This window comes from Pelodiscus sinensis, chromosome 22 (genome assembly GCF_052426305.1).
Source record: "Pelodiscus sinensis isolate ZL-2025 chromosome 22, ASM5242630v1, whole genome shotgun sequence".
NCBI classification, from domain to species: Eukaryota; Metazoa; Chordata; order Testudines; family Trionychidae; genus Pelodiscus; species Pelodiscus sinensis.
In genome coordinates, this window is record NC_143073.1 from 3083843 (window position 1) to 3106498 (window position 22656).

The following is a 22656-nucleotide window of genomic DNA, read 5'->3' on the forward strand; positions in this document are numbered from 1 at the left end:
GCCTTATCCCAGGGCATTTGACTGAAAACCAGGGGGGCAGGAGGCCTTGGGACCGAGGGGCCCGGGGAGCTGGTCCCAGGTGCCTCTCTGGTTGGGGGGCTGGAGCCTCTGGAACCCCTGGGGGAGGAGGGCTGTTTGCTCCGGGCTGGCAGCCAGCCTGCAGGGCACGTGGGTGCCAAACAAGCGAACCCTCTGGCACGTTGGGGAGGCTGCGCATGCCCAGGGCAGGACCCGCCCCCAGCGCTGCTACCTGCCTGCCTGCACGGCTCTCACTGCAGCCCTGGCCTTTGGTCCCTGACTGCGCACTGCGCCGGCCCCCGTGCCCCCCCCGGCCCCGGTTACGTCAGCCCGGCCCTCGGCGCGACCCAGGAGCGCGACGGAGCCGGAGAGCTGCAGGCCCCGCCCACAGGGCGCACCACGCGCCGTGTTTACACCTCGTGCGCTCACCTTTGTCCCGCACACGTCGCCTAGCGTGTGAAGGGAGAGTCACGCCTGAGCCTTGGGGCCTTGGCACTGCCCCCCCTCGTCCCCACCGCCTGGGGGTGCCCTGCCCCACGCCTGAGCGGGCACTGCCCGGCCTTGGCACTGCCCCCCCTCGTCCCCCCTGCCTGGGGGTGCCCTGCCCCACGCCTGAGCGGGCACTGCCCGGCCTTGGCACTGCCCCCCCTCGTTCCCACCGCCTGGGGGTGCCCTGCCCCATGCCTGAGCGGGCACTGCCCGGCCTTGGCACTGCCCCCCCTCGTCCCCACCGCCTGGGGGTGCCCTGCCCCATGCCTGAGCGGGCACTGCCCGGCCTTGGCACTGCCCCCCCTCGTCCCCACCGCCTGGGGGTGCCCTGCCCCATGCCTGAGCGGGCACTGTCCGGCCTTGGCACTGCCCCCCCTCGTCCCCACCGCCTGGGGGTGCCCTGCCCCATGCCTGAGCGGGCACTGTCCGGCCTTGGCACTGCCCCCCCTCGTTCCCACCGCCTGGGGGTGCCCTGCCCCATGCCTGAGCGGGCACTGTCCGGCCTTGGCACTGCCCCCCCTCGTCCCCACCGCCTGGGGGTGCCTTGCCCCATGCCTGAGCGGGCACTGCCCGGCCTTGGCACTGCCCCCCGTCGTCCCCACCGCCTGGGGGTGCCCTGCCCCACGCCTGGCCTGGCCTGGCTGCTTTGTGGAGGGGAAACTCCCCCCCTCGGCAGCCCTGGGGCCTCTGGCTTGTGGGGCAGAGCCCGTCACGCACCCCAGCCCGTCAGCCCCTGCTCTGCCTGCTCCCGCCCTGGTCCTCGCCAGCCCACCTCCGCCACGGCCATCGGGGCTGTGTCACCCCCTCCCTGCAGGGCAAAGGCCTCCCCGGGGCCCTGCCAAAGTCCCATCCCCCCCCCCCCCCAATCCCTCCTGCACACGTGCATGGCGTGAGTCCTTGGAGTGAAATTACGGCCATAAAGCCTGTTATCACCAGGCTACTGCTGGCCATGGGGGAAGGTCGCCCAGCGCAATCGGGTGGGGGGGGCTGCCGGGGACCAGCCGGGCTCTGCCTGGCCTCAGTGTGACCCTGATGCTGACCCAGCCTTGCTTTGTGCCTCAGTTTCCCCGGTTGGCTGGGCAGTGGGGCTAGCCCCTCCGTCACCCTAGAGGGCTGAGGAGGGGCTAGTGGGCAGCCCCAGCCAAGCCGGCAGGCGACGGGCAGGAGCAGGCGTCTTGTGAAGGGAATGAAAGTGAGGGGCCGGCGGATGCGGGGCTGGCCGTGAAGAGGGAAGATGGAGGAGGCCGTGGTGAAGTCCCCGCCGTGGATGCAGCAGCCAGCAGGAGTAGTGGGGGGGATGCAGCCGGGCCTTGCTGCAGCTCAAGACTGGGGGGGATCCGGCCCGGATGGGGCAGAGGCAGGAAGGCCTGGCCCCAGCTGCTCTGTGGCTATCGCGTTCAGTGCCCACGCGCGTGCCCTGGCGGGCGGGCCGGGGGCTCCCCCTGGGTACACGGTGCAGTGGGAGGTTGCTGGTGTGGGGGAGAGGGGTTGGGACCCGCTGCCCAGCCAGGGAGCCCGGGGCAGCTGCTCCGCAGGGCCGTGCCGCGGAGGTGAGGCTGCCTACGGAGCCCTGGAGCAGCCCCAGGGACCAATCCCAGCATGGCTGCAGCCAGCTCCGGGCGGCCGCGCTGTGTCGGGCATGCAACATTACCCACAATCAATGGCTCATTATGTAATAAACAAGGGGAAAGTTGTTTTGCAAATGCGGCCGAGCTATCAGCTCCCAACGCCCCGGTGCAGCCGGGCTCCGCGGGGCCGAGCTATCGGCTCCCAACGCCCCGGTGCAGCCAGGCTCCGCGGGGCCGAGCTATCGGCTCCCAACGCCCCGGTGCAGCCAGGCTCCGCGGGGCCGAGCTATCGGCTCCCAACGCCCCGGTGCAGCCGGGCTCCGCGGGGCCGAGCTACCGGCTCCCAACTCCCGGTGCAGCCGGGCTCCGCGGGGCCGAGCTACCGGCTCCCAACTCCCCGGTGCAGCCGGGCTCCGCGGGGCCGAGCTATCGGCTCCCAACGCCCCGGTGCAGCCGGGCTCCGCGGGGCCGAGCTACCGGCTCCCAACGCCCCGGTGCAGCCGGGCTCCGCGGGGCCGAGCTACCGGCTCCCAACGCCCCGGTGCAGCCGGGCTCCGCGGGGCCGAGCTACCGGCTCCCAACGCCCCGGTGCAGCCGGGCTCCGCGGGGCCGAGCTACCGGCTCCCAACGCCCCGGTGCAGCCGGGCTCCGCGGGGCCGAGCTACCGGCTCCCAACTCCCCGGTGCAGCCGGGCTCCGCGGGGCCGAGCTACCGGCTCCCAACTCCCCGGTGCAGCCGGGCTCCGCGGGGCCGAGCTACCGGCTCCCAACGCCCCGGTGCAGCCGGGCTCCGCGGGGCCGAGCTACCGGCTCCCAACGCCCCGGTGCAGCCGGGCTCCGCGGGGCCGAGCTACCGGCTCCCAACGCCCCGGTGCAGCCGGGCTCCGCGGGGCCGAGCTATCGGCTCCCAACGCCCCGGTGCAGCCGGGCTCCGCGGGGCCGAGCTACCGGCTCCCAACTCCCCGGTGCAGCCGGGCTCCGCGGGGCCGAGCTACCGGCTCCCAACTCCCCGGTGCAGCCGGGCTCCGCGGGGCCGAGCTACCGGCTCCCAACGCCCCGGTGCAGCCGGGCTCCGCGGGGCCGAGCTACCGGCTCCCAACGCCCCGGTGCAGCCGGGCTCCGCGGGGCCGAGCTATCGGCTCCCAACGCCCCGGTGCAGCCGGGCTCCGCGGGGCCGAGCTACCGGCTCCCAACTCCCCGGTGCAGCCGGGCTCCGCGGGGCCGAGCTACCGGCTCCCAACTCCCCGGTGCAGCCGGGCTCCGCGGGGCCGAGCTATCGGCTCCCATCGCCCCGGTGCAGCCGGGCTCCGCGGGGCCGAGCTATCGGCTCCCAACGCCCCGGTGCAGCCGGGCTCCGCGGGGCCGAGCTATCGGCTCCCAACGCCCCGGTGCAGCCGGGCTCCGTCGGGCTTAACAAGCCGGGATCGGTGTTGGGGGTCGAGGCAAGGCCTGGCAGACAGCGACCGGACACCTGGCTCCGGCCTGCATGCGGCTGGCTCCCTCCAGGGCCCGGCCCCAGGCCCCCCGCGACCTCCCTTTGGGATTGCACAACATCAAACGAAAGAGCAAACACAGGTGGGGGGGTGGGGGCTGGAGCCAAGCCCAGGGCGGACAGAGGTGGCTGATAAGGTAGAGGCAAGGGGGGGCTAGCCAGGCGCCTGCCTATCAGAAGCTCTCTCCCTGCACCTTAGGTCTCCAGGTGGGTTTGATGGCCTCGAACAAAGCTGGCCAGGAGCCTGGAGGGGCCGCAACAAGGCAGGACTTGTAAGCAGGCCACCTGGCCTCTCGCCTGGGTCCCTCCACCCACCACAGAACTGCAGCCACTTCAGGGCCAGGGCAGCACCCCTCCTAGACCCCAGTCCATGGGCTTGGGCAAACCACGGGCGAAGCTCCCCCTGGCATCCGTGGGGCAAGAGCTGGGTCTTAATCTGGGCACGGCACTGGGACAGGATGCGTGGGTTGTGTCTGTGTGATCCTAGTGCCACCACGTGCCTCAGTTTCCCCTGCTAGCTGTACAGTGGGGGGCCTGGAGGCGTAGCCCTGTATCCCCTGGCTGAGTGGCTGGCAGGCTGCCCTCCGTACAGATGCCAGCAAGGCTCATGCCCAGTGGGACCCGTGTGGGGCAGAGCTGCCTAATAACACAGGAGCGGGGGTGCTGCATGTGGGCACCCAGTGTGGGACACGACCCCCCGCCACAGAGTCGAGCCCCGGCTCCCATGGAAGCATTTCCAAGCACCTGGCTTGTGTTACTGCCTGTGCCGCCCTCTGTGTGTGTTGGTTTGTGCTGTGCTGTGTGTGATCCCTGTGTGTGTGTGTGCTGCCTTGCCAGGTGCCTCTGTGTGTAGCCCTTTTGCCATGGGCCTGTTGTCTGCTGTGGTGCTGCTCCACAGTGCTGCGTGTGACTCAGTGTGTTGTGTAATCTGCAGCTGAGTGTGTGTCATGTGGCTCCCTGCCCTGCATTGCTCCCTGTGCTATTGTGTTACTCTCTGTTGGTTTTGGTTTGCTCTCAGGGGTGTATTGTGCTGAGTTGCTGTTGTGCTGCTCTGAGTGTCGGTGTGTGTTGTGTGGCTATAAATGTACTCCTCTCTGTGTGTCTGTGTGTGTGGAGGGGGAGGGGGAGTCCTGCCTCCCAGATGTGACTCTGTGGGTTGTGCTGGTTCTACTCTGTGCTGTTGTGCTGCCCTGTTCTCACTGTATTGTTTGTGTAGAGTTGTGTTGCTCTGGCTGCATTGCCCGTGTGCTTGTGTTGCTCTGCGTGGGGCTGTGTTGCTCTGGCTGCATTGCCCGTGTGCTTGTGTTGTTGTGCGTGGGGCTGTGTTGCTCTGGCTGCATTGCCCGTGTGCTTGTGTTGTGCGTGGGGCTGTGTTGCTCTGGCTGCATTGCCCGTGTGCTTGTGTTGCTCTGCGTGGGGCTGTGTTGCTCTGGCTGCATTGCCCGTGTGCTTGTGTTGTGCGTGGGGCTGTGTTGCTCTGGCTGCATTGCCCGTGTGCTTGTGTTGCTCTGCGTGGGGCTGTGTTGCTCTGGCTGCATTGCCCGTGTGCTTGTGTTGCTCTGCGTGGGGCTGTGTTGCTCTGGCGGCGCTGCCCCGTGTTGTGGCTGGCGGGGGGCGGGCCGGCTCCTCCCGCCCGGGGCGGCCCGGTACATAAGGCGGCTGTGGGCGCGGCGCCCGGGCACACCGGCCCCATGGCGCTGCGCTGGGGGCTCCTGCTGGGGCTGTGCTGCCTGGCGGCCGCGGCCCGGCACCCCGTGTTCTGGAACAGCTCCAACCCCAGGTGCGTGCGGGGGGGGGCGGCCCCCGGGACCCCCCAGCGCCCCCCGGGACCCCCGCCCGGCTCGGGGCGCGGGGGAAGGAGCCGGACGGAACTTGCCTGGGAACAACCCGGGGCGCCCCTGCCCGGCTCGGGGCTCCGGTCGCGCGCGGGGCTGGCCCGGGACGGGCTGGACGCGGGAGGCGAACCCGGCCTTTGTCCGCCGCGCCGGGGGGAGGGGGGCTCGCCAGCGGGGGTGGGGCGCGGGGGAGGGGGGCTCGCCAGCGGGGGTGGGGCGGGGGGAGGGGGGCTCGCTGCGCTGGCCCCCCCCGGTCTGGGGCAGTGACCCCAGGCTCGGCTCCCGCGTTGGGGGGCACCGTGCCCGGCCCGGGGGAATGTTTAACCCGTCGGGGCTGAAGTTCGCCGCGGAGCCGGGTGTTTGTGCCAAGCTGGGGGGCGTGGCGCGGGGGGGCCTGGCCCTTCCTTTCCCAGGGCCCCGCTCCCTGCCGGACCGGGGCCTCTTCCTTCCCGGCCTGGCGCGGGGCCAGGGGAAGGCGCCGGGGCACGGGGCCGAGCGTGGCCCGGCAGGAAACCCGGTGACACACACGGCGGTGGGGCAGCTGGAGGGGGGGGGGAGTGTGGGGCTGGCTCAGGCCAGGCCGTGGGGAATCGGCCTCTGCTCAGTGCTGGGTGTGGGGCTGGTGGGGGAAGCAGCTGGGACCCCCCGTGCCATGGGGCTGGGCAGGGGCATCAGACCTGGCAGGGAGAGTCACCTGCCCCCCTCACCTGCCCCCTCTCCCCCTCTGTGGGAGCCTGACCCTTCCCCAGGCGCATGCCCGGGGCCCCTGCCTGGTGTTGAGGTTCTCCCCACACCGGGGGCCACACGTGGCCTGGGCTTGGGGGGGCCCTGCCGGGGCAGATGGGGCGACGCTCCGGGCTCAGGCTGGCGGCAGGCAGGAGGCCGGGACTCTGGACTTGCAGGGTGGATGCGCCCTGGGAGCCAACCCCGAAACTCCACGGGGGGGGGGGGTGATGCCCCGTGCTCCACCCTGCCCCGTGCTCGAACTCTCCCCTGGGACCGGGCCTCCCGGCTCTGTGGGGCTCGGCTGACACTCGCCCCGCGAGTAGCTCGGGCAGAGACGTCGCTCCCCTCCTTCCAGCCCCTGTGCGGCTGCTTGTGTCCTGCCCCAGAGGGGGCTGCAGTTCTGGGGGCGCCTGGCTGGAGGGCAGGGGCTGGCTAGTGGGGGAGGGAGGGAGTGGCTGTCTGCCCTGCTGGGGGGGCTGCTATCACAGCTGCCCCCAGGGGACGGGCAAGGGAACACTGGGGGGGGGGGCAGGTACTGACTGGGATGGGGCTCCCCCTCCCAGGAGGAGGTCTCCCCTCTCCACCACCCCCTGCCCTCCACTGGAAGGCGCCAGCAAAGGCCGGGGGGCTGTGAGGTTGTGGGGCATGTTTGTGGCTCACCCAGTGCCCAGCCGGGGGAGAGGGGCCTGCACCCAGATTTACCTGGGAACTGAACTCCCTGCCCCACCCCGGGGGAACCTGGAGATCCCAGGGCAGCCTTTGGCTCCCCGGCTCAGAGGCGCCTGGCCTGGCACCCTGGAGGAGGGGGTTTGGCCAGGGCTATGGAACCGGGGAGGTTATCTTCCCCTTTGTCTTCCCCTCCTAAAATGGCCGAGATGGGGGGGGGGGGTTACAGTGCTGGGAATTGGCCCCCCCAAGCCAGTGGCTGCTCCCCCCCCTTAGCACTGGCCCCTCTGACCACCCTCGCTGGCCCCAGGTTCCTGGCGGACGACTACACGGTGGGGGTGCAGCTCAACGACTACCTGGACATCATCTGCCCGCACTACGAGGCGGGCCGGGCGGCGCCCGAGGCCATGGAGCGCTACACCCTCTACCTGGTGGAGCAGGGGGAGTTCCAGGCCTGCAAGCCCAGCTCCAAGGAGCAGGTCCGCTGGGAGTGCAACAAGCCGGCCGCCCTGCACGGCCCCGAGCGCTTCTCGGAGAAGTTCCAGCGCTTCACGCCCTTCACGCTGGGCCGGGAGTTCAAGGAGGGACACAGCTACTATTACATCTGTGAGTGCCAGGGAGCCGGGCCGTGCGCAGCCTGCCCGCAGCTGGGGGGCTGGCGGGTGGGGGGCCTGGCTGGGGCTGTGGGGGTATGTGGGGGCTGGCCTGGCGGGTATGGGGCCTGGCTGGGGCCATGGGGGCATGTGGGGACTGGCCATGAGGGTATGTGGGGGCTGGCCTGGCGGGTATGGGGCCTGGCTGGGGCCGTGGGGGTATGTGGGGACTGGCCATGAGGGTATGTGGGGGCTGGCCTGGCGGGTATGGGGCCTGGCTGGGGCCGTGGGGGCTGACCTGGCGGGTATGGGGCCTGGCTGGGGCCATGGGGGTATGTGGGGGCTGGCCTGGCGGGTATGGGGCCTGGCTGGGGCCATGGGGCTATGTGGGGGCTGGCCTGGTGGGTATGGGGCCTGGCTAGGGCCATGGGGGTATGTGGGGGCTGGCCTGGTGGGTATGGGGCCTGGCTGGGGCCATGGGGGCTGGCCTGGCGGGTATGGGGCCATGGGGGTATGTGGGGGCTGGCCTGGCGGGTATGGGGCCTGGCTGGGGCCATGGGGGTATGTGGGGGCTGGCCTGGTGGGTATGGGGCCTGGCTGGGGCCATGGGGGCTGGCCTGGCGGGTATGGGGCTTGGCTGGGGCCATGAGGGTATGGGGGGGCTGGCCTGGCGGGTATGGGGCCTGGCTGGAGGTATGATGGGGGGAGGCTTGTGGGGAATGAGCTGGGAGCGGAGGTCTTCAAGGTGCTACGTGCATGACCCCCCCGGCCCTGCTCTGGTTGGCCAGGGCAGCCCCGGGCTGCATGGCCCCTCCTGGCGCCGCTCTGGGCTGGGGTGTGCGGCTCCAGCCCTGCTCTGACCCCCCCTTCTCGTTTCCAGCAAAGCCAATTCACCACCATGGCAAGGGCTGCCTGAAGCTGCGGGTGATCGTGGCTGGCAAAGCCTGTGAGTATCTGGGGGCCTCTGACCTACCTGCCAGCAGCCCAGCCTGCACATGCTGGAGGCTGCCCGCACCGCCGTGCCCTGCGTACCCTCCAGGGAGGGACACGCTGGTCGCTGGGGGCAGGGGAGAGCCCTGCGTGGACATAAATGTCTATCCCCCAATGTTCCCTCTAATTCCCTGCCTATGTGCGGGATAAATTTTGTGCTGTGCACTGAGGCATGTGTGGGTGTGCACCACCAGTAGAAACGTGGGCGCTGTGCCTCGCGGGGCCGTGTTGGACTCTCTCCTGGGCAGCTGCTCAAGCCTCAGCTTAGAGGAGCCTGGGGTATCGGCAAAGGTGTGCGGCTCCCCAGCAGATCCGTGGGACTCTACGGCCAGCAGGGAATGGGAGCCGCTCGAGCTGCAGAGCGGACACGGGTCAGGCCATGCCAGGGGTGCGGGTTGGCTGCTGGGCCCCGGGCTCAGAGCTGCCCTTCACTGGCTTGTCTCTGTTGCTTTGCAGCTGGGACGCCGACCGTCCACACCCCCCTGCGCAAGGTGGGGGTCCAGGCAGGTACGTTCCTGGCTGCCCCACAGACCCCAGTGGCCGGGGGGGGAGGTGTCTCCCCTGTCTGAGGGGCGGCGGTTGGGCGCGCCCCATGGAGCCGTGGGTCGGGGGAGATGAATGGGGGCTGCAGGCCAGGCAGAAGGGACCCTGGCAGAGCTGTGCCCTAGGGTGGGGGGTGGGATTGGGGGTCAGGATGCAGGGCAGCCACACAGGCGGGAGGGAACTGGCCGGCAGCTCACGACCCCGGCTGCTGCGTGTCCGGCTCGGGCGCTCACGGGCTCCTGCTCTCTCCTGGCAGACGACGCGGACGCCCAGGTCCTGAGGAGCGTGGGCCAGAACTCGGCGCTGCGGAGCGGCAGCCCCGTCACCTTCCTCAGCCTCCTGCTGCCCCTGCTGGTGCCGCAAGGCCTGTGAGGCGGGAGCCTGCCTGAGCCGCGTGGACTGAACGCCGGAGGGCCCCTCGGGGCTCCTGCAAGCTCATCGGGTCCCAGCCCGGCCTGCACCGGCAGCCTGAGGCCTCGGCAGTATGGCGGGGTGAAGGGTCACTCCTTGCCACCGAAGAGACGCTGGCGCTTTCCGCCACGTGGCGGCTGCCCTGGCGGAGCTGTGACTCTGGAGTGGGGGCGGGCGCCGTGGCACCGTGGGCCAGGTGGCCCAACCCCCACGCAGCGCATGGGAGGGACAGGCCCTGCGGGCTGGGGGCCTGGCAGCTGCCCACACGTGGCCCATGGATAGGCCGGAGCAGTAGGGCTGAGCCGCAGCCCATGGACTGGGGGCCCGGCCGGCGCGGGCCCCACCCTGCTGGAGCCGGACTCCTGCAGCAGTGCCCTGCCTGGTGGCAGTGGCGCCGGGACCCCGATTCCCCGCGCTGGGGCGATGCCTGGAGCAGAGGCCCCCTCCCCAGGTCTGACCTCCCCTGGCAGCGCTGTGGCTGCACGAGGCCCAGGGGCTGGCGGGCCTGACGTGGGCACTTGGGCTGCAGGTTGCCCCGGCCTCCGCAATCGCCCCACCCCCGACGCTGGGAGCAGACTCCAGCCCCGCTTCTGGGCTCCGGGCCACCCCAGGACGCCTCGGTCTGGGCAGAGCAGCCACCTGTGCAGGAAACAGGACAGAGGCTGAGCCGCTGGCTGGCTGAAGGGGTCCCCCTGGGCGCCACCCCTGGATTCAGTCTGGGGGGGCCACGTCTCCATTTGTAGCTTCCTTCTTACCACTGGACTTTTTTATACTATTGTCTTGAATAAATAAGTGAGGATAGAGGAGGTGTCCTGGCCGTGGCACAGACCCAGCAGCCCTGGCGTGGGCCAGGCCATCACCCAAGCAGTTCTGGGCCTCCCCCAGCCTGGGGGAGCAGGCTGGCTCCAGCATCCCCTCCCCTGTATCCATGCTACCCTGGTCCCTGCCCTCGCCCATCAACCTGAGGCCCCTGTGGCTTCAGGACCGTGCTGGGACAGCCTGGCCCCACGGAGCCTTCGGTGCTCCTGGAACAGCGGCCGGCTGCGTTTGGCTGGGGGAGCAATGGGCGATCAGGCCAGTGGGAGTGAATGCGGGGGGCTGTCATGTTACTGGCTCTAGCGTCCAGCCCGGGGGGAGGGTTGAGTGGGGTTGGGCAGGAGCTGGGCTGTCTCTCCTGGTGCCCTTGCAGCCCTGCTGGGCCGGACGTGGGGGCAGGGCTGAATGCTGGTCTACCCAGGCTGGGCTCTCTCTAGCTCCCCTTCTGCAGGGCCCAACCCGGGGGATTGACCTGGTCTTGCGGAGCTGCGTGTTGCAAGCTCCCCAGGGCAGGAGCTGACTCCTCCCTCCAAAGCTGGGAAGGGGAGTCCCTGCAGGGTGCCAGGCACCACGGCCTTGGAGCCAGGGCTGGCCGAGAGCAGAGGTGTGGGCCCCAGCCTTGCCTGTTTACCCCCCTCCTTGTACCAGCCTGTGCTGCCCCCGGAGCAGAGTAGGGGCCTGTAGCAGGCCAGGGATGGAGCCTGCGTCTCTGTGCGCGGGGCTGTCTGGCTCCAGGCCCCTGCCCCCTCCCCAGGCGCTGCTGCCACTGAAGCCGGCTGCCTGCACGAAGGGCCTCGCCTCGTCACAGCCCCACGCCCTGCCCCGCCAGGGAGCCTGGGGCTCCCCACGAGGTGTCTGGCGGGGGCTGGCAGCTGGTCCGACCGGCGCAGGCTGCGGTGAGTCAGGGGAGAGACTGGTGCAGCCGGAGCCTAATTAGCACCCGCTGGAGAGCGGCAGCAGCGGGGCCCATGTGCAGGCTGCCCCCAAGTCAGCCTTGGAACCCTGCCCTGCGAGTCACCCTGCAGGGAGGGCTCAGGCCCCACGCACCGGCACTGGCTGGGAAGGGCAGAGCCCCTGTGGCCGGCCTGCTGCAACCAGCCCCCTTCCCTGAGGCAGGCAGCCCGGGAGGGGGGTCAGGCTGGAGGCGAAGTGGCAGCCTGGGCTGAGCACGGGTGGCTGGGCACTGCTGGGACAGGAAGTGCCAGGCCTGCGCCCACAGTAGGCACCTCCCCCTGCCACCTGCTCCAACCCCCCCTCCCGCCAGCAGGCTCCTGCCCCGCCCTGTTCTCGGTGATGTCACCGCTCCTGCTGGGGCAGGGACACGTCAGTCAATGAATGGGGCAGCGGGGGGCAGTCCCCCTGCCCCTCCCCCTGCCCTCCTGCTGTGGGGGGAACAGCCTGGTGGGATCCATGGGGCAGCAATGGCTCCCAGCTCCTGTTCAAGCAGGGGGGCTCTGACCCCACGGAGCCACCTCAGGCTGGAAAAGGGGCAGTAAGTCACCCGGGCCGGGCACTAGCCCCCCGGGCCCTGGTTCAATGAAACGTGGCGCAAAGCCATGGGCGCCCCTGCCCAGGGGATGGCCTGGCCTGCATGGGGCACAGCCCCCCCACCCTGAAGCCCAGGGTTCCATGTGGAAGTACAGGGGCTGTACCTGGGGGGCAACACCCCATGAGAGCGAGGGGCAGTGCTGGGGGTGACAGTCTGTGGGGGGGGACCTGCTTGGGGGTTTGTGTGCAATGGGAGCTGGAGGAGTGACAGGGCGGGTTAGGGGTGGGGGCACTGCTGGGGGCGCTCTGCTGTGATACCAAGGGAAGCTGGGGGGTACCAGGGGTGGCTTTTGGCGGTGACACGGGGGTAAGAGCGGGAACACTGGGGGTGCTACTGAGGGTGCTGTGTGGGGACCAGGGGTGCTGAGGCCTAGGCTTGCTGTGGGGCCTGGAAGCATTGTGGGAGGGGGCACAGTGGAGAGCAGGGGCTCCTGGGAACCCCGGGGCACAAAGCACAATGGGCCTAGAGGTAGGGCTATTGGGGGGGGTCCAGAGCGCGGTGGAAACCTTGGGAGGCCCCAGGGACGGGGCTGTTAGGGGCCTGAGACGGGTGGGCAGCTGAGGTGAGCCGTGGGAGGTTGTTCGTGGACCTGGGGCCCAAGAGGGTCCCATGGAGACCCGTTGGGGCCCAGGGCCGCTGGAGGGCAGGGGAGCGTTTGGAGGGCTGGGTGGGCTGTTGGGGGGCCTGGGGAGTGGGGGTAGGCTGTTGGGGGGCCTGGGGAGTGGGGGTAGGCTGTTGGGGGGCCTGGAACACAAGGGGTGCTGTAGGGGGAGCTGTTGGGAGGCCCCACGCTGAGTTCTTGGGGGACGCAGGAGGCAGGGGGAGCTGGTGGGGGGCCTGTCGGTGCACCGGGGAACCTGGGACATGGTGGGGGTTGCACAGGGGCTGGTGGGGGACCCCGTTGGGGTGCTGGGACGCGGGGGGGGTTGCATGCGGGCGGGGGGGGGCCCAGGGTGCAGGGGGAGCTGGGGCCCGGCCCCCCCCGCTCCGCCACCCCCCACCAGCTCCCCCGTGCCCCGTTGCGGTGCCGGGATGCGGGGGGGTCGCACGCGGGTTGGTGGGGGGCGGGGGACGCTGGGGGGGCTGTAGGGGCGCCGGGACGCGAGGGGGGGTCACACGGGGGTTGGTGGGGGGCCCGGGGCACAGGGGGAGCTGGAGGAGGACCCGTCGGGGCGCCGGGGCGCGGGGGGGTCGCACGGGGGTTGGTGGGGGTGCGGGACGCTGGGGGTGGGCTGTAGGGGTGCCGGGACGCGGGGGGGGGTCGCACGGAGGCTGGTGGGGGGGCCGGGGTGCTGGGGGGGCTGTAGGGGCGCCGGGACGCGGGGGTCGCACGGGGGTTGGTGGGGGGCGCGGGACGCTGGGGGGGGCTGTAGGGGCGCCGGGACGCGGGGGGGGTCGCACGGGTGTTGGTGGGGGGGCCGGGGCGCTGGGGGGGCTGTAGGGGCGCCGGGACGCGGGGGGTCGCACGGAGGCTGGTGGGGGGCCCGGGGCGCTGGGGGAGCTGGCGGGGGGTCCCGCGGCGGGGGCGGGGCCGGCGCTCCGCAGGGTGCCCGTGTCTCTGCCCAGGGGCCCGGCCGGGGAGGTGCCGGGGGCGGGCCGGCCCGGGGCCAGTCTCGGCGCAGCCCAGCATGGAGCCGGCGCTGCAGCTGCTGTCGGGGGCCTGCATCGCCTTCACGCTGGGCATGTTCGCCACGGGGCTGTGAGCGCCACGCCCGCCGTGCCGCGCCGGGGGGCCGGGCCGGGGGGTTACGGAAGCTGGGGGGCGGGGCTGGGGCTACGGGAGCTGGGGGGCGGGGCTGCGGCCTACTGGAGCTTGGGGGCGGCGGGTTACGGGAGTGTGGGGAGGGGCTGGGGGCTACGGAGGCTCGGGGGCGGGGCTGGGACTTACTGGGTGCGAGGGGCCGGTCTGGGGGGCCGAGGGGTGGGGCTGCTGGGAGTACTGTGGGGTGCAGGAATGGAGCCTGGGCTGGGGGTTCCTGGGAGTTGGGGGGCTGGGCTGGGGGTTGTTGGGGGGCTGTGGGTACTGTGGGGTGCAGGACTGGGGGTTGTTGGGGGGCTGTGGGTACTGTGGGTTGCAGGAATGGAGCCTGGGCTGGGGGTTGTGGGGCTAAGGTGGGGGTGCTGGGAGCTGGGGTTGGGGGGGTCGGGTGTGTTATGAGTTGCACGGCTGGGGGTGCTGGGGGTTACTGGGAGTTGGGGGACTGAGGGGGAGGGGTTGGGGGCTGGTCTGGGGGTTGTTGGGGGGCTGCTGTGAATTATAGAATCATATCATAGAATCCTAGGACTGGAAGGGACCTCGAGAGGTCATCGAGTCCAGCCCCCCGCCCTCAAGGCAGGACCAAGCTCCGTCTACATCATCCCTGACAGATGTCTATCTAACCTGTTCTTAAATATCTCCAGAGAGGGAGATTCCACCACCTCCCTTGGCAATTTATTCCAATATTTGACCACCCTGACAGTTAGGAATTTTTTCCTAATGTCCAATCTAAACCTCCCCTGCTGCACTTTAAGCCCATTACTCCTTGTCCTGTCCTCAGAAACCAAGAGGAACAAATTTTCGCCTTCCTCCTTGTGACACCCTTTTAGATATTTGAAAACCGCTATCATGTCCCCCCTTAATCTTCTTTTTTCCAAACTAAACAAGCCCAGTTCATGAAGCCTGGCTTCATAGGTCATGTTCTCTAGACCTTTAAGGAATTACTGAGAGCTGTGGGGCTAAGGTGGGAGGGTTGGGGGGCTGGGCTGGGGGTGCCACGGTTGCTGGGCTGGGGGGCTGGCCGTTGCGGCGAGTTGGCAGCGCAGCCCTCTGGGGCCAGGCGCTCTCCTTTCCCGGTGGTTCCCGTGTCCCGGCGGGCGGCGCTGTGCCAGAGAGGGGAGGCGGCCGGGGACTGGCCCATGTCTGGGGGTCACTAGAGCGGGGTGAAATGCTGCAGCCGGAACCAGCCCCGCCCACCCGGCTCAAACCCCCCAGAGTGCCCGGGGGCGTGGCAGACCGGGCACAGCCAGTGCGACCGCTCTCAGACTGGGGGGGCAGGAGGAGGGGCCCCTCGGACTCGGGGGGCATCTCTCACCCGGCTTGTCCCTAGGACCGACCTGCGCCAGATGTTTCGCACACGAAGCGTGGAGAATATCCAGTTCCTGCCCTTCCTCACCACCGACATCAAGTACGTCCCCCCCATCCCCCCGGGCTGCCAGGGGGCGCAGGGAGCTGGCGGAGCTGGGGGTCAGTGGAGGGACCGCTGGGCAGGATTGTACGCTGGGGGGGGGCATATCTCCAGGAGGGCCCCGTGGGGGGGGGCAGGAGGGGTTCCCCTCCCCCCCACAGGCAGCAGCGCTGGTCACTGCCGGGCCTGGTCTCCCCGCAGCAACCTGAGCTGGCTGAGCTACGGCTGCCTGAAGCAGGACTGGACGCTCATCTCCGTCAACACCGTGGGGGCGGCGCTGCAGAGCCTCTACATCCTGGCCTACGTCTACTTCAGCCCCCAGAAGGTGGGTGGGGCAATGCAGGGAATGGGGGTGCCCTGGGAGTGCGGGGGTATCCTGGGTGGCACCTGGAGGAACAGGGTATACCCGCAGGAGAATGGAGGGTGCCCAGGGGGAACACATGGCACCCGGGAGGGACGGGGGTGCCTGGAGGAAAAGGGGGATGCCCGAGGGGAACGTACAGAGCCTGGGGGGAGCAGGGGCACCCTGGGTGGTGTCTGAGGGGGATGGGGGATGTCCAGTGGGAACGGGGGGTGCCTGGGGGAAAAGGGGGACACTCGGGGGCAACATGCAGTGCCTGGGGGGGCAGGTAGTCCTGGCACAGGGAGGGAAGGGGCATTTCTTGGGGGGGGTTCCTGTGCCTGAGCATGGCTGGCTCCGACTGCTCTCTTCCCTTCTCCAGCGCCGGGTGCTGCTGCAGAGCGCAGGCCTGCTGGGGGTGCTGATCCTGGGCTACTGCTACTTCAGCCTCCTGATCCCGGACGCCGCCCTGCGCCTGGCCCGCCTGGGGCTCTTCTGCAGCGTCTTCACCATCAGCATGTACCTCTCGCCGCTGGTGGACCTGGTGCGTGCCGCTCCCTTGGGCCCAGCCTGGGGCGCCGGGCTGACCCTGGGCACCGCTCAGCAGCATGGCCTGGTGCCTGTCGAGCGGGGAGCCCAGCGGTGACCCCAGCAAGCCCCTCGGCTCTGGTTCGGCCCGGGCCTGGCAGGGCAGAGCTGTGGCTCCCGGAAGGGCCTTGCAGGACGCTCCCCTCCGTGCCTGAGCGTAGCCCCTCCTGTGTCGCCGCAGGCCAAGATCATCCGGAGCCGGTCGACCCGGTGCCTGTCCTTCCCGCTGACCGTGGCCACCTTCCTGACCTCAGCCAGCTGGACGCTGTACGGCTTCCAGCTGAGCGACCTTTACATCATGGTGAGTGGGTCGGGGGGGGCCGGTTCCGAGCCAGCCGCCTGCGCTGCCTCGTACCCACTCGCGATGCAGAGCGGCAGGCGGCCGACCGGCTCCCCGGAGACCTGGTACAACTGCGGCAGGGTTTAGGGCTCTTCTCTCTGCCCTCCCCACCCAGGTCCCCAACGTGCCCGGGATAGTCACCAGCCTCCTGCGGTTCTGGCTGTTTTGGCAGTTCCCTCCGGACCAGGACAAGCTGTACAAGCCCCTGCACGCCTGAGACCTGCCGGCACGGGGCAGGGGAGCCTCATGGGGGGAAGCGGGGAGCTGGTGGCAGGTGCAGACCCAGCCCGTGGCCAAAGTGCCCCGCTCTGAATGTTCATGGAAGGGGGCCGTGCTCACACTGTGATTCTGCACCCTGGCCCCTGCCTTAGCCAAAGAGCCTGGCCCGGCTCTGCCCTGTCTGGGGCTCTGTGAGCCGTGGCTCCCCCGGCCACAGGGATGGCTCCCCCGGCCGGCTTTCCTCTTTCATTCCTTTGCTGGATGTGGAATTGTGCCTTGGGCTGCAGCAGCCCTTCCCCGGGACCTGGGACCCTCTTCCTCCCTGCTCTGCTCTGCCCAGCCTCCCTGGGCGCCACGGGGAGGGCAGGGCAGGGCGCTGCCACCTTTCCACTGGGTGCCTTGGTTTGTATCGCTCTTTTGTATGCTCTCAAGTGCCTTTTAATAAATCACAGCCAGAGCGTGCTGCCCGATTCCTCAGCTCTGGGCAGGGGGAGCAGGCCGGGGCGGGCGCCCCTACTGTGGGTGGGTACACGCGGGGATGCTCCCAACACTCCTGGCGCCCTCACCCTGGTGCCTGGGCACTGTGGGCCCCTCCCAGCTCAGTTTGAGGCAGAGGAGAGCAAGCCAGAGGCTACCCCATGGCCTGGCCCTGCAGCTCCCCAGCCAATGGGTATCCAGGGAGCAGCTCCCTCCCTTCAGGCCTGCACGGGGGAGGTCCGGCTGTTCTCCGCCTGACTGCCTCCAGGGGCCGAGAGGCTGGGTGGCTGCCGGCGGCGCTGACCTGTTACCTGGCGGCGAAGGAGCAGGCTGGGCCTGGGGTGGGGCTTGCCAGGGCGGTAGTGGGCTCCTCCCAGCTCATCCAGGCCCTTCCCTGCGCCAGGGCCACGGTGGGTGCTGGGGAGGTCCCTGAGTGGAGCCCGTCACCTGGGGCAGGGCTGGGCGCTGCCTTGCCATGCGCGGGGGAGACCGTGGGAACAAACTTCCCGGCCCACCTTCCTTGCCACCATTGTTGCCCAGGAAGCCGCTAATTAGTCGCTCCTGCTAATTAGCCTCATTCCTGGCTTTTGCTACCAACTGCTCCTTTTGCAGAAGGCTGCAGAGCCGATAATTAAGAACAAGAAAGTCCTTTGGCTGGTATGCCAGGAACCCAGGGAGCCTGCCAGGGAAGCAGGCTCCGGCATGTGTCACCCAGGCAGCCGCCCTGCTCTGCGGGGGGAGCCAGGCTCTGGATGGGGCTGTTGGGCCGCGCAGGAGCGAGGGATTCCCCAGAGGGAAAAGCCTCCACGCTCACTGGGACGGCGTGTCGGGGAGCCCCCGACCCTGCACCCTCATCCGCAGCCACGTGCCTCCAGCAGCCAGTAGAGAAGGTTTATTTGCTTCTCAGAGATACAGCGCAGGCTCCACATTGACACAGGAGCCAGGGCAGAGCCTTAGTCCTCTTGGGGGAGGGGTTCACAGGCCCCTGAACCCCCTTGTCCTGGACTTAGCCTGCTCTCTTCATGCTTCCCTCAGCCCAGACTGACCCAGCCCCCAGCCAGGTGTCCGTCTCCGCCCCCCTCCCTTTGTCTCTCCCCTGGGAAGAGCCTTGTTACCTGCCCAGGCTGGGCCGAGGTGTCTGGGCCAACACACGTGGGTGAGTCAGTGGGAATCGCACCTCACCACAGCCAGGTGGGGGCACCAGGTTACCGAGCAGACAGCCCCCCCCATGTCACATTCACCTTTGGGGGAGGGGCAGAAAACCCTGCTGAACTGCCCCCCCCCCCAGGCTCTTGCTCCTTGCCACAGCCAGTCTGTGGCAGTCCCTGGGCTGGGGGAGCAAGGTTCTCACTAGCACTGCCCACCCTGGGAATGACACCTCCTCCGACTGCCACGGCCTGCAGGGTGAGAGCTGAGTCCGGGCAGCAGCGGCACCCAGAGCAGGGATGTTACATTTCGATTAATTAACTAACCAAATAGTCACGGGGATTTCCATCGACTGGTCGGTTCCCTGCCGAGCTCTTGCTACAGTTCACAAGCAGAAGCGGGGTGAGCGGAGACTGCTTCAGCCCCCACGGGTGCTGTTTCCCACGGTGCCTCTACTTCCCCTGCCCTCCACGGCTCCCCCACTCTGATCGAGCCGTGTGGGTAGTCGACTAATCGCTCACATCCCTAACCCAGACAGTAGGCTGGGGGGGGGGGGGCTTGGCATTCGCTTTGATTGACAGCCCCTTCTTGTTTAATGCCTGCTGAGTGCTGGGAGCAGGAGGGGCATGGGGAGAGAAGAAGGTGGAGTAGGGCAAGGCTGGCTCTCTGCAGCTTCCTGCTCCCAGGGGAGTCGGGTGCAGGCCCGTGGGGGTGGCCCTGCTTGGGGACTCAAGGAGACTAGGGCAGGGTTACCCCCTCCCTAGGGCAATCAGCCCCTGGGGCTCAGGGCTTTCAACCTGCGGCTGACACAGAACAGCAAGTGCTCTGCCAGGTAGCTCCCCACTGACTCACCCCACAGCTGACTCTCCTCCAAGCCCGGGGCCTGTCTGCTTGTGAGAGCAGCCGGAGCTCTGGCCACAGGGTAACAGGAGCATGAGAGCAGCAAGCTGCCGTTGCGACCCGTGGAGTCCTCACCACCCCTCTCCTGTGCGCAGCCAGTGGGTGACCTGCCCCCCCGCCCATGACACTTCCCCAGGCTATCACCAAGGCGCGGCCACGTCTGCTCATTCTTTATTGGCTGATCCAAGGAGGCCGGCGGGTCACAACTTCAGCCCTCGCCGGCTCAGGTCTGCTCTGGCCTCGCTGATCTGCGCCTGCAGCTCCCGGGCCGCAGCCTCGCAGTCATTGAAGGTGGCCACGCGGTAGCCGATGGTGGCCAGGGAGTAGCAGCCGAAAGCCACCAGCAGGTAGACGGGGAAGGGCCAGAGCACCTGCTGGCAAGGCAGCGGGAGGCGGAGGCCCAGCGGGTCCAAGGCCAGCGTGGCCCAGGCGGTGCCCAGCAGGGCCAGTCCGCACAGCCACTGCGCCAGCTTGGTCATGGTGCGCGGCCGGCTCTGGGCGCAGGACGGGCTGCAAGAGAGCGGCGAGCAGGTGAGGGGCGGGCAGTGGCTACCCCAGCCCTGAACCCTGAGACCCACGGTGCCCCCCGAGCCCAGAGACCCCCCCACGTGCCAGAACCCTGAGACCCCCCCAACCTCCCCCGAGCCTGCCTGAGACCCCCCCGGGCTGGAACCCTGAGACCCCCCCCCGAGCCCTGAGCCCCCCCCCCCCGCAGGCTGGAACCCTGAGATTCCCCCCCGAGCCCTGAGCCCCCCCCCCGCAGGCTGGAACCCTGAGACCCCCCCCCCCCCGAGCCCCGCTCACCGGCCTCCCCACTCAGTAACCAGCAACTTCCCCCTCGTCGCCGAGATGACGTCATTGCCAGGCGCCGCGGCCCGCAGCCTTCTGGGAGTTGGAGTTCGGAGGCCGCTGGTGCCTCGCACGGCCTGGCCTCCCCCTCCCCCACCCCCAGAGCTGGGTGGCCTCTGCCCTGCTCCCCTCCCTCACCCTGGGCTGGGTGCCCCCTGCCCCCCCGCCTCTCCCACCCCCTTGCACTAGATGCTCCAGGCAGTACGTGGACGGGGTGCCCCCCCCCCCAGCGGGCGCCCCCCTCGTGCCCCGACCCGTCCGAGCTTCACCCGGCAGGGCCCCAGGGCGCCCTGCTCCTGGGACTCGCTTCCAACTTGGCCAACGCTGCAGCCCCCAAGGGGAAGCCGGCGCGTTGCGTCGGGGGGGCACGGGGTGGGCGCCGGGCGCTGCAGCCCCCAAGGGGAAGCTGGCGCGTTGCGTCCGGGGGGCACGGGGTGGGCGCCGGGCGCTGCAGGCCCCCGAGGGGAAGCTGGCGCGTTGCGTCCGGGGGGCCCGGGGTGGGCGCCGGGCGCTGCAGGCCCCCAAGGGGAAGCCGGCGCGTTGCGTCCGGGGGGCACGGGGTGGGCGCCGGGGGCTGCAGGCCCCCAAGGGGAAGCCGGCGCGTTGCGTCCGGGGGGCACGGGGTGGGCGCCGGGGGCTGCAGGCCCCCAAGGGGAAGCCGGCGCGTTGCGTCCGGGGGGCACGGGGTGGGCGCCGGGGGCTGCAGGCCCCCAAGGGGAAGCCGGCGCGTTGCGTCCGGGGGGGCCCGGGGTGGGCGCCGGGCGCTGCAGGCCCCCAAGGGGAAGCTGGCGCGTTGCGTCCGGGGGGCACGGGGTGGGCACCGGGGGCTGCAGGCCCCCAAGGGGAAGTCGGCGCGTTGCGTCAGGGGGGCACGGGGTGGGCGCCGGGCGCTGCAGGCCCCCAAGGGGAAGCCGGCGCGTTGCGTCCGGGGGGCACGGGGTGAGTGCTGGGTGTTGCAGGACTGGCGGCAGGACGCCAAGCCAGCGACAGGCATCACGTGGCAGGGGCATGTACAAATCCACAGGAGGCCTTGAATGGTGCCGCTTGAGGGAGGACCGCAAGGAGGGTGGCAGGTGACAGGGGAGAAAACCATTGAGAAAGATGCTGCTGTCATGGAAACAGGCTGCAAGAGATTTCCAGCGTGGTCTGAACCCAGCCAGCTCAAAGGCAATAGAGGAGTTCCCTTGGGCAGGGGGATTCGAATGTCCGGCTACAGAGGGAGGGCGAACGGGTGAGCAGGCAGCCTGGCTGTGGGGGCAGAGTGGGTCACAGAGGGAAGGTGAGTCAATACTGTGCAGCTCTTGCAAAAGGACGTCTCCCGGCGGGGAACTGGCCCTGTTCTAGGCAGGGCTGCCGGTCTCAGCTGGAGAAGTGGCCGATTCTGAGCACCGCTCACCAGGAGCCAGGGGGACAACGTGGCAAGTCCAGGGGGGGCCGCAACCAACCTGAGTGAAGGTTGAAAACAACCGACCAGGTTACAACCAGAACGTGTTCAGTGCTGGGGAGAGACGTCTGGGGGAGGGGGGCCAGAGAGCACCCTTCAGATGTATTGCCCTCAAACTGGGCATTGGGACCCGACCGGGGATGCCGGCAGCTGGCTCCGGGGGGCTCTCAGCCCCAACCAAGCTCCCACGACATTAAATCGTCCCTCCATTTTTAACGTCCAAGGCAGAGAGTTTTGCAGTGGGAACGGGGTCACTAATACAAAGTTTGAAAACCACTGTTCTAAGGGCAACCCTATCCCCCTTCCCCCAGGCAGGACAGGCTGCAATGGGAGATGGAGGTTCCCTAGGAGAAACGTCCTATCCTCAGGGGAGTTAAGCTCTGGAACAAGCATTGGGGTGGGGGGGGGGAAGGTAAGAACAGCTTGGACCAATCCCTGCCAGGAACAGTCCTGGTTAACCTGGTCCTGCCTTAGCACAGGGGCTGGACTTGAGGATTTTATGAGGGGCCTTCCAGCCCCGTGTTTCTGTGGGTCTGCGAAAGGACAAACCATGGAGCACTGGGCGAGGCCCTGAACCGGCTAGCCCAGTGTGTCGCAACCTTTTTTTTTATAAAGTACCCCCGTAAAAAAAATTACAAGTACCCCCAGTACCACGGTTTTCAGACATATGGGGGTTTTTTTGTTACCATTGCAACACATTTGTTTAAACAACTTAATTGTAGCTGGGCAGGCAATTAAATGTTTGGGTGTAAAAAGTACAAAAATAAGAAAACGCTGTAAAACGTAAAACAAAAAGTCAGTGTTCTCCAAATGGTGGTGTACCCCCCAGACGTCTCTCGAGTACCCCTAAGGGTGCGCGTACCGTTGGTTGAGAAGCACTGATCTAGCCTGGACCTGGGTGCCCTGCAGAGGGTGGCACTGAAGGAGCTGGCTGCATGGGGGGGCGCTCTCCCTGGGAAGCGACGCTGGGCCGGTCACGGGGCACTGGGAACGGGTGGCCGGCGTGTTCTCACTGACACAGACAGGGCAAGGCGACGTACAGGAAGGTCTGGGAGCCAAGGCAGCTGCTGCCAGGGAGAGCTGGTCACGGTTTGCAGAGCGCCCAGCTCCTGCCCATGCACAGGCCCCACGGAGGCAGCCCTGCCCCAGTCCTGAGCCCCTTTGGCTGGGGGGGCTGCTGCAGTGCCCTGCACCTGAAGCCCCCCCCCCCCCAAAGCCCTGGGCCTATGAGTTCCTGCCCTGGGGCTCCGTGCGGCCTGTGCCTCAGTGGGCTTAGCAGGACCCTTAGCGCCCCCCCCCCCCCCCCGTCGCTTGTTTTGCCTGCTTGTTTCCTGGGGTTCCCAGCCAGCTCCAGAGGAAGCAGCCGGATTCCTTGTTTGTGGCGGCCGGGAGCGAAGAGGCAGCAGCAGCAGGAAACATCTGGTTTCCTCCCTGTTGGTGAGGGCCAGGGATGGGGGGGGGGGGGAAAGACTTGCACACCTGACCTGGGAAGGG

The 22656-nt window shown here is 68.9% G+C and overlaps 3 protein-coding genes across 3 annotated transcripts; 2 read left to right on the plus strand and 1 right to left on the minus strand.

Moving 5' to 3' along the window:
- Positions 1–5187: 5187 nt before the first annotated feature.
- On the plus strand, positions 5188–10706 carry EFNA1 (ephrin A1). Its single transcript, XM_075907077.2, has 5 exons — positions 5188–5346; positions 7104–7399; positions 8267–8332; positions 8833–8883; positions 9176–10706. The coding sequence occupies exons 1-5, from the start codon at positions 5258–5260 to the stop codon at positions 9289–9291; spliced, it is 618 nt and encodes a 205-aa protein (XP_075763192.2). The 5' UTR covers positions 5188–5257; the 3' UTR covers positions 9292–10706.
- Positions 10707–13240: 2534 nt separating this feature from the next.
- On the plus strand, positions 13241–16808 carry SLC50A1 (solute carrier family 50 member 1). The gene is made up of 6 exons (XM_075907079.2): positions 13241–13394; positions 14782–14859; positions 15061–15184; positions 15582–15743; positions 15969–16088; positions 16243–16808. The coding sequence occupies exons 1-6, from the start codon at positions 13324–13326 to the stop codon at positions 16342–16344; spliced, it is 657 nt and encodes a 218-aa protein (XP_075763194.1). The 5' UTR covers positions 13241–13323; the 3' UTR covers positions 16345–16808.
- A 2216-nt stretch (positions 16809–19024) lies between these two features.
- Positions 19025–19779, minus strand: DPM3 (dolichyl-phosphate mannosyltransferase subunit 3, regulatory). The gene is made up of 2 exons (XM_075907080.2): positions 19674–19779; positions 19025–19379 (listed from the first exon to the last, which is right to left on the minus strand). Exon 2 carries the CDS (start codon positions 19346–19348, stop codon positions 19070–19072), a length of 279 nt encoding a protein of 92 aa, XP_075763195.1. The 5' UTR covers positions 19349–19379; positions 19674–19779; the 3' UTR covers positions 19025–19069.
- Positions 19780–22656: the final 2877 nt, after the last annotated feature.

Bases quoted from the DNA above. Each gene is read 5' to 3' on its own strand.
- EFNA1 (XM_075907077.2), top strand. From the start codon at position 5,258: ATGGCGCTGCGCTGGGGGCTCCTGCTGGGGCTGTGCTGCCTGGCGGCC. The intron at 5,347-7,103 runs GTGCGTGCGGGG...CGCTGGCCCCAG, and splicing joins TGGAACAGCTCCAACCCCAG to GTTCCTGGCGGACGACTACA. The intron at 8,884-9,175 runs GTACGTTCCTGG...CTCTCCTGGCAG, and splicing joins CAAGGTGGGGGTCCAGGCAG to ACGACGCGGACGCCCAGGTC.
- SLC50A1 (XM_075907079.2), top strand. From the start codon at position 13,324: ATGGAGCCGGCGCTGCAGCTGCTGTCGGGGGCCTGCATCGCCTTCACG. The intron at 15,185-15,581 runs GTGGGTGGGGCA...TCCCTTCTCCAG, and splicing joins TCTACTTCAGCCCCCAGAAG to CGCCGGGTGCTGCTGCAGAG. The intron at 16,089-16,242 runs GTGAGTGGGTCG...CTCCCCACCCAG, and splicing joins TGAGCGACCTTTACATCATG to GTCCCCAACGTGCCCGGGAT.
- DPM3 (XM_075907080.2), bottom strand. From the start codon at position 19,348: ATGACCAAGCTGGCGCAGTGGCTGTGCGGACTGGCCCTGCTGGGCACC.